The sequence below is a fragment of the Carassius auratus genome, chromosome 46 (genome assembly GCF_003368295.1).
Source record: "Carassius auratus strain Wakin chromosome 46, ASM336829v1, whole genome shotgun sequence".
In the NCBI taxonomy this organism is placed as follows: domain Eukaryota; kingdom Metazoa; phylum Chordata; class Actinopteri; order Cypriniformes; family Cyprinidae; genus Carassius; species Carassius auratus.
In genome coordinates, this window is record NC_039288.1 from 17,549,932 (window position 1) to 17,560,112 (window position 10,181).

A 10,181-nucleotide genomic window follows, 5' to 3' on the forward strand; every position below is an offset into this window, starting at 1 on the left:
AAATAAACACACCGCCTGTGGATCAGAAACAAGAGAATAATGCAAACTAATTCAAACTCCATTCAAACTGTCAAATTAACAACTTGCATTATAGCTCTTGCTATTTCATCCATTTATGTTCATGCATTTGGCAGATGCTTTTTTTCAAACTGACTTACATTGCATTCAATGTTTTCAGTTTATAATGGTTATTCCTGCTGATAAACATGCTTAAACTAGCTCAAAGTAAGTTTGCAGGTCTGTTGGGTGGATGGTCTCTTAGCCATTCAAACCAATGAAGCAGACTGGCCTGAGCAGTGAAAACAAACTTGACTTCTCTCTATGGCCACTTCAAGCTGTTTTAAACATTTTCATCTACAGGAATAAATTAGGCCACTGAAAGCTAAACCTGTTTTAGACTAAAGTCAGAAGGCCGTTCTCTCTGAGGAGGGCTGGGATATTCAGAGATGACCCCCTTTCTATCTCTGTCTGGAGCCTTCATCAAGACTCTCTGTAGATGAATTATGAATTTATGAGTTCTTTTGAGCTTTTGTTCAAGAATCCTAAGAAAAATCTATCACATTTCCTGTTATCAGAAAACAATAATAATAATAATAATAATAATAATAGCAGCAAATCAGCATGATTTCTGAAGCATCATGTGACACTGAAGACTGGAGTACTGATGCTGAAAATACAGCTTTGCATCACAGGAATAAATTGCATTTTACAAAATATAAAAAAGATCAGTTTTTACTTTTTACTGCATTCAAATAAAAGTAGAGACTGAGCAGAAGAGACTTCTTTCAAAAACAAAAAATCTTACCGCCCGTAAAAAAACTGAACAGTTTAGACGTTTACAAGTTCCAGACCGCGTTTCATTTGCTTTGACTGGGCATATATTTGTCTAAACTAACTTGTTTTTCATGTTTAGGCTCTTTATCTCTCTCTTTTGTTTGAGTTTGCTCGTATTCTGACCTTAAATAACTCCTCTTTTGTGGTATAATAAATGATTTACAGGCCTGTTCTCTGAGCTCTGGCATGTCATTACGCCACACATGCTCTAGATCTGTTTAGATGTCACACAAACTGAACACAGAAATTCTTTGTGAAAAAAAAAAGAATACAAGGAATGCAATGATGTCATAAAGAAGAATATGAAATCTTGCATACATATATAATGTTCCGTCACATGTCTCAAGCTTCCTTTGAACTCATAAGCACCGTAATACAAGGCTGTCAGTGAAGAGGAGATGATTCATTTCCCATTGATTTTAATTATAACAGCAGAGGTAGCAGTTTATGGTATTTATCATAATGTCCGTACATCAAGGATACCAAAAAACATTCGCTTTCAAGCCAAATTGTATGTTCAGACTTGGCTAAGAAAGTGAAATATTCACATTTGTTTTCTTCTGTATGCATCTCTTCAACCTGATGAAGATAAATATTATCTTATCGAAAGGAAAGATTGTGTCAATTTCAAAATTTCAGTTTTTGCTTACAGTGGGGTGCAATTGCACAGGACAAGGACTCATTGTCAATATAATAATTTATTTTATTGAATTAAGCCATTTGCTGAGTGACATTTACTGATTGACAGTTAAACACATGTTTAAAGGTCAGAAACAGTTTTACACCTGAATTTCACAGAAAAACAATTAAAGCCAAAAGACAAATAAACGTTTAATCAAAAGTTTAAGCAGCAAAAGTTTTAAGGCAATCATCGTGAAACAATAAAACAATAATGAATTGCTATGTAAACTAAAAATCATTAAATCTCTGTAAATAATTCGAGTCTGCTACATGCAGTTGACAGTGATGCAAACAAAGCTGCAGTGATGTCGTCAGCAGGAATGCTGATGTCATTGTTACTGATTCTAAATGATGTAATAGAATTAAAGGGACAGCAGCTGTTAATGAAAGGCTGTATGAGGACAGTACAGGCTGGGATTTGGGGTGATTAAGCTGATTTTATGTCAGCGTTTAACAGATTGAGTAATAGCAGGATGCCAAACTGCCATACAAAGCAAACTGTGTTTTTGGCTGGTGGGTGTTTTGCATTGCTCAAGCAGTTCATTTACAGTTCACAGCATTTCACTATTGGACAATCATATCACAGGCCTGAAAGATACTCTATGCAAGTACATGAACGCTAAAGTTACTAGTAATTCAAACTGAAATGAATTTAAAATGCTGCTTTTGTATTTTCAGTGTCGCATTCGATCACATTTGAAGGAAACTGTCTCCCCCTGAGAACTGAGCTTGCTAATGCAATCAGGGATGCAAAATATGTAGAGTGGGACACTTGCATAGAGTATGTTTCCAGATAAGGGATATCATGAAAAGATCAGTGCGATTCTTGCAACATTTTTGATTAAAATAATTGTTCACACACAAACCATTCAGAAAAGCTTTAAAAAAACATGTTTCAATCTCTGGAAGCATTAGGATTTTCCTTTATACATGAAAGACAATACTTTTTTTGTGGATTTTCTCAATTTTGGTAAATTGCTGTTGCAGGATTACAGTTTTATGGGCAGACACTTTCAGTACAATTGGATATAATCAACACATCTTTTATTGACATAAAAAAATGCATATTTGTAATATTATAATCTTATTGCTATAGTAACAGTTCCACAGCCTCATGCTTTAATGTAATAATTCCGTAACAATTAATAATATTACAATATAATCATACATATTGGATTTCAATAATGCACTATGGATTGTTATTGCTGTATAGAATTGGAAGAAGAGGACTGCATGATTTGGGGGAAAACTATTTTAAATGTCATTTAAAAATTGAGGTTTGATGTGCTGCACAATATTGATTATATATCACTATAACTATAAAATAATAAAGCTAATAATAATAATAATTGATATTATTATTAAATAAAAACCCAAAATGTACAAAAAAAATAAAATAAAAATAAGAAATATTAGTATTGTACGGAGCCCCGCACATGGCATGCAAGGAAAAAAATTGTAGGCTAAAGCGTGTGCACAATTTACTAAATAATTCCCATGATTTACAAATTGTGCACACGATTAACTAATTAATTCCCTCAATTTATAATTATGTGCATGATTTACTAATTAAATCCATCGATTTACAAATTGTGCACACGATTTACTAATTCGTTCCCTCGATTTATAATTGTGCGCATGATTTACTAATTAATTTCCTCGAGTTATAAATTGTGCACACGATTTACTAATTTTTTCTCTCACTTTATAATACAAGAGAATGAATTAGTAAATTGTTCGCACAATTTAGCAAATCGAGGGAACGGAATAGTAATCGTGTGCACATTTAGGTACATCAAGGGAACAAATTAGTAAATTGTGTGCATGATTTATTTTTTTATTTTTTTATTGTCATCTGCAGGGCTCAAAACTATTGTAATATTTCACTAACATAAAACATTGAATCTTTAAGAAAAATTATATAACAATAATGATTTTCTTTTATTTTACAACCTTAAAGTTATAATACTAATATTTATGGCTGTCTTTATTTATTTACAGACAAACTTATCGTATCGTGATTTTCAGTTTTATATTGATTGATGGTGCAGCCCTTGAAGATATTCACCTCTGAGTTCAACAACATCCCCAGCACTTCTCAAGACAGACGTCTTCATCCTGGCTTGTTAAAAAGAGAGGTCGGTTTCCACACTCCTCCCATCGAGAGATCCTTCCGTCTTCCACCAGGACGAACTTCCACTCCACCTGGCTCTCCACAGGGAGGCTGATAGTGTTGGCCCAGAACCCGTCCTTGGCTTTGTGTAGTGGAACAAATCTCTCCCAGGCTCCCAATTCCTCCAGGCTCCCGGTAACAGCCACTATCTGACTTGGAGAGTATGTGATGTAGTGAATCCTGAAGGTTACGTTAACCGTTTGCGATAAAGGGGGAACAGTCGCTACTCTCTTATTAGCTGGTTCTTCATCATCTTTGGCTAAACCGGTCTTGACTTGCCCTTCTTTTTCTCGTTGCATCTGTTTTTGTTCGGTTGCAGTTGGTGCAAGCCAAGGAAGATCTCTCAGCTCTGGTGCTCCAACATTTAGCCACTCATTATTGTCCATAATGGCTTCCATGATGCTGATCTCATCCTTTTCATGTTTCTTCTCTATTGTTGCACCCTCTTCAGCAGTTTTCTTCTCTTGTGAGATGCTCATCTGTGTTGAAGACCCACCAATGAACGTATTATCTGCTTGGAAACCCGAGTAGTTCTGGAAGCCAAACCTGCTGCTGTGGTTGACCATTGTTTCCACAGCCGGGCTCAGGTTTATGGTGTCTGTGGCATAGCTTTCACTGTCAACCCAAGGCTGGCCTTTTATTTTCTCAACCGTATCTGTCTTCTTATCACAGCAACAGCGATCAAACTTATCCGTTTGTGGAAAACACCAATCATGATGGTCTTCGAACTTCTTGCTCGTGTCGTCCACTTCCTCCACAGTTGATGTCTTGATGTTTTCCTCTAACTGGATCTTACGGGCTTGGACTGAAGACGAATTGCTTTGAGTAATGACATGATCTTGATGTTTCTGATAAATGATCTCCCGAGCGCTTTCAGTTTCAGACGGTTCATCTGTCTCTACACTCCCAGACTTGTCAAGATATTCTTCTGTATCATTCTTGACAGAATCGCGTTGAATGTCCGGCTGCGTCGAACCTACACTCACGTCAGCTGAAACCTCACACCCACCACCACCATCATCATCATCACCATCATCCTCACGCTGAATATATTCCTCACACTCCGTGATTTCATCAGGATCCATTTCTAAACACTGATCCAGATCAGAATCTGTTTTTTCTCCCATTTCAGGTTCCAGGTCCGTTAGAAGATCATCTGTGATCTCCTCCAAGTCCTTGAGAGTGCTGTCATTCAGGTCTTTCTCTGGTACCTCCGTAGGAAGGAGCATGCTGTCAGTGGATTCACTGCACTTCTTCTGCTTTCCATCCTGACATACTCCTAAAGGAGAACGAAAATGCATTATGTCACATGTGCTTCAAGTGATCAAACCTTTATATGCAAATTCTTTTTAGCAAAGAACAGTCTTTTGTATTGCTTTACCTATTTTTCATCCTTATTTTGACTCAAAATGTTATTGGTGAATTAATGTTGTCACTGGTTTTATGGTTGTAAACAATTTTGTAAGAAGAAAAACAGTTCATGGGAAAAGTGCAAGTCACTGTTTTTAAATGTTGATGACCTGCAGTTGAAGAAGGTTACTTAGTGAGGGACCTTGGTATGTAATAAATCAACCAAAAAGAAATACCAGTGCATTACAGAGCAGCAAAATAATCGTGTCTAGGTTTCAGCCTTCGGCTCTATGAGATGAAATGCTGCATCAGAGCTGCCTTCAACTCTGCACTGTCACAACACTCGGTTCATCTTGTTTTCTTGGCAGCTGAACACGAGAGTCACTGTCAATCTATCAACCAACCCGCTAACTGCATGCACACGATTGTGGAATATAATAGCCGGGAAACATTCAGACAAGACAGGGCTTCTTTGCTGCCTCTGCAGTGTAAAGACCTGTTAAACAGTTAGATGGTTAAAGAGATGCAAGAAAGAAATGGCTAACAACAATACAGTGTGCTAATGAATGCGAGAAAAAAAAACCCCAGACTGTTCAGACTGACATCTCAGCTGAATAATAATGTAAAAAAAAACTAAAAACTCAAAGCTGCAGGTTTACAGTGTTGCAGGAAAAAAGTTTGGGGTCTATAAAACCAAGGCTGCATTTATTTGATCAAAGCCACTGTAGTAAAAAAAAAAGTAAAACCAGTAATATTGTGAAGTTGTTACAGCTTAAAATAATGGGTTTCCATTGTAATATATTTAAAAATTTTAAAATTAGAATTTTCAGCATCATTCCTCCAGTCTTCAGTGTCACATGATCTTCAGAAATCATTCTAATATGATGATTTGCTGCTCAAAAAACATTTCTTATTATTATCATTAATAATCAAAATCCACTTGAAATAGAAATCTTTTCTAACATTATAAAGTACTTTGATGCCACTGTAAAAAAATGCATCCTTAATTAATAAAAGTATTAATAAAAGTATCAATTTCCACAAAAAAATAAAAATAAAAAATACAGACCCCATACTTTCGTTATTAATTACTGATTAAAAACTGAAGCATGACATCATATCCTACCATGTCCAAAAAATATTGCATGCTCTGAGTGTGACCTAGATCTAAGTCTAAAATTATTCCAAACATGACGATATCCAAAATCAAAAACAATCAATCTCAAAAACCAGCCCTCTAATTTTTTTTTGTCAGCAAATGCACAAACTGAATGACATGCAGAAATCGAGTTTTCTGACTGGCCAAAACAGCGCGCGGTCCACGCACCAAAGCACCTTTCTGCAGTCTATGGGAGTCACGTTGACACGTGTGCTTTCTAGAATCAGTAACATCTGACAAATAATAGTGATATTTTATGTGTTACTGCAAAAAAAGTCTCGCACCATCATTTAGTCTGTTTCAACAATTGTCCGGTTTTACCTGTTGACTCGGTAGGGCGATCATCCCTCTCTCTTTTCCTCCTCCGAGACGTGCTTCCTTCTCCCGACGCTGCCTTCGTTTCATTCCCGTTATTCTCGTCACCCTTATCGCGCTGACCTCTAAAGGATCGGTAAATGAAGAGCGCGGCGCACACCGACAGCATGGCAATGATCCCCACGGTGACTACGGCACCGAAGCCACCGATCACATCCAGCAGGGAATGAAAATCGCGCCGGTCCAGAACAATCGGTTTGCTGTTCTTCATGGTCGTCTTGTGAGCGAAGAGCGTCAATGTAGATGTGACGGTGAACGTGGCGCGGTGCGGGAGATCACTTCATTCTCAGCGCCGTGGGCGAAATGACCCTTTGATGCGGCAGAAGATGAAAATCAGGTGAGCACGCTGCCAATGAGCTCTCTCTCTCTCTCTCTCTCTCTCTCTCTCTCTCTATCTCTCTTTCTCTCTCTCGACCAATCGCTCTCTCGATCTATTTATATGATTTTTTCATGGCGCATGTTCATTCATACTTTAAAAAAAAATGTAATTAATTAATTATTTTTTTGTTTATTAATATTATTATAATTATTATTATTTTATATACCTTTTCATGTCTTCTATTTTGTGCCAAATTGTTTTTACATTTTTTGATGGGGCTTTTTCAATCTTCTTATTTTTTACTCTTTAAAAATTATTATTATCTGCATTAGCCTATACATAAATTAATAATTATTTTCTGCATATTCTTATATGAAAGTCTTGAACCACAAGGTTTCTTTTTAAAAGTGTAAATATAAAATCTTATTTTTTTTTTCAGATTTTTTTTTCAGATAGATTTTTTTTTGCATTCTTCCTTTATATTCATACTTTTTGGTTTATATTTTCTTAACATTTTTATGTTTGTTTGTTTTAATTCTATTATTTATTTATTGCGTAAGTATTTTATTTATTTTTTACCTCGCAGTTGTGCTTCTGTGTATGCAATATTGCACACCTTACACCTATTAGAACATATTTGAATGCAATATTTACTTATTTATGAATTGCATTTCCCCTTTGATGGCATCCAGAATATAATTATATTTTATTTAGCTATTATGCCCCCCCTCCCCACTGCAGGAGTCCCTCAGTCACGGTCAGTGCTGCTGATATGGTGGGTCTTTTGCTCAGAATGGGACAGTCAAAGTTCAGTTATTGATTAAATGTGGAACTCACTCTAGATTGAAATAAGCTGTACAAAAAATATCTGATATACTCTTATTGATCACACAGTAGCTTGCTTTCTGTGTTTTGATTTTGATTGTACAAGAGAAACAAACTGGTTTTTAAGAACCACTTTGATTGCTTTAGTAAAAGATGTTAATATTATTATCACGTCAAATGCACATGATTAGATTTGAGCTCAAACATACTACGGTACATAATGGTAATCATTTGATCTTTGCATCCTCTGATAAAACTAATTACATTTTCTACAACAGTCTTAATCCATTTATTGATCTGCTGACTAATATCAGTCAGGCCAAGGAGTCAGTCACCAGGGGAGTTTAGAAGATTAAGAGTTTTTGGCTTGAAGCAAGTTTGTTTCAGTTGGTCAGCTTGTAGCTTCCACAAATGTAAAGGTGTTGTTGGTACAAGAGATCATCTGCTGCCGCCTGCTGGTAAATGATGCTTAACTTATTAGATGACAACATTAACAATATACTTAAACATGCTAGCAACATGTAAATGCATACGAAAAATACCAGTAACTCCCAGCAAACAGCACTCTTTGTGTTTTCAAAACAGTCTGATGTTGTCTGGAGTAGTCTAATATGATGTGTTTGTTATTTTAATGGTGCTATTTTTATTTTTATTTGGTTAAAATTTCAGATTAGCCAGTATAAAAGTTTGTCATCCGTCTTTATTTATCCAATTAAATTATGTTGTAAATATCAGCATTGTGTCAGCTATTATTGACCTTGCTCTCTAGATATTGCCAATCAAAAACATATCACTTGGCTAAAAACTTAATTACATATTTTAGTAGAGTGAAAGAAGTTCAGGTCTTATTAATTATAAATTAATTAATTAATGTATAATAGATGATGATATCCTCTGAACAAATTTCTTGTCTTATACATTCATTTATAAGCTTTATTGAAAATGAACCCAGAATAAATCTATCAGGGACTTTCTGAGGGGCATTTTTTTACCCGGAACTTTATTTAGTTCCTGGTTCCTGCGGTGAAAACACACAGAGTACCAGGCCAAAGTCCCTAGTTCCTGGGTAAAGTTCCTGCGGTGGAAACGCGGCAATACATTCGAGATTATTCCCTTCTTCCATTCCATTTCCAGATTCTCACCTGTTGCATTAAAGCAGCGGCCTTTGAATATAATATATATTTTTTTAAATGCTGTTATACCACAATCAACCTTTTTTATTCCCGCATGTGATTTTGCATAATTTTGACCGATGTTTAAGGAAATGTTGTGATGGGGTAGAAGCAGAAAATGAATCTCAACACGTAACCTGACAGATATCATCACAGCCACACCCAAACACACTGAGAAGTCCATGTTTACACGGAAAAAAGCTTTAAATGTTTATTTAAACTTGCTGTATGTTTACTTATGTATGAAAGTTTTCTCATCTAAAATGAATAGTAATAATAAAACAGTTAAGATGACATTTTTGTGATTGATCCTATGTGGTATGACTGATTGACAGAGCTGAAAACATTCAGTGGTCAAAGGATTTTTCTCTTGCAAACTAAAAAAAAACACCATAAAACTTCCTTAAACATCAGCTGCTATCAAAAATTCTGTGCGTGGGCAGAAAAGTTTTATTAAGGTATACAAACATTTAAAAAGTAAAAAAAATTGAAATTATTAAAATTAGGATTTTATTTAATGTGTAATACATTTTTTAAATGTTGCAGATTTATGACTGATTATCATATACAAAATAAAATTTCTTTAAAAACCACTAAAAACATTATACTGTGGTTAAAAAAAAATACCTGTAAAATATTTAAGAGCAAATGATTAAATGAACAGAAAATTGATTCACTGTTTGCTCAGGTGGTTATGTTCATTGTATACTGAAATATTGCTTAGCCCACCTAGTTGATTTAACAATTTTTTCAAAACTTTTTGTCTACACTTAGAAAAAAAATTATTTAGTGATTTAAAAATATATATATTTAGTGGTTTTGTAAATATCACAATAATAAATAACTTATCCAACTTAATAAAATCTCTGAATATCACTAGAGAGATTGTTTGAGTTGGACATACCAAAATAAATGAGTAAATTCCAACATTTAATATAGTCAAAAATGTTGTCTATTATTTAATAGTATTAAATAGTAAAATTCATTTTTGACTCAATATTTGTCACGGTGCAGGGTGCCGTCTCAGCTTCCCCTGCGGTCTGTGTTGTCCTGTCTGTTCAGTAGCTCGTGGTCTGGGCTATCAGCGCTGATCGTGGCGGGGTTGTGCAGATCACGAGCTGATTCTTCCCCACCTGTCGCTCATTCCCCCGCTCCCTTATATGTCTCTGCTTTTCTGTCTGTTGTCGTGAGTAGATTGTTTTGTCTTTGCCCATGTTTTGTATGATTCTCAGTATCAGTCTCACCTTCTGTTTTTCCGTCAAAGGATCCGTATTTCGGAGATCCGGCAGCGCG

The 10,181-nt window shown here is 35.4% G+C and overlaps 1 protein-coding gene across 1 annotated transcript; it reads right to left on the reverse strand.

Moving 5' to 3' along the window:
• Positions 1–3,525: 3,525 nt before the first annotated feature.
• LOC113064424 (uncharacterized) lies at positions 3,526–6,972 on the reverse strand. Its single transcript, XM_026235260.1, has 2 exons — positions 6,519–6,972; positions 3,526–4,967 (listed from the first exon to the last, which is right to left on the reverse strand). The coding sequence occupies exons 1-2, from the start codon at positions 6,781–6,783 to the stop codon at positions 3,592–3,594; spliced, it is 1,641 nt and encodes a 546-aa protein (XP_026091045.1). The 5' UTR covers positions 6,784–6,972; the 3' UTR covers positions 3,526–3,591.
• Positions 6,973–10,181: the final 3,209 nt, after the last annotated feature.

Bases quoted from the DNA above. Each gene is read 5' to 3' on its own strand.
- LOC113064424 (XM_026235260.1), bottom strand. From the start codon at position 6,783: ATGAAGAACAGCAAACCGATTGTTCTGGACCGGCGCGATTTTCATTCC. The intron at 4,968-6,518 runs GTAAAACCGGAC...GTTCTCCTTTAG, and splicing joins TCGCCCTACCGAGTCAACAG to GAGTATGTCAGGATGGAAAG.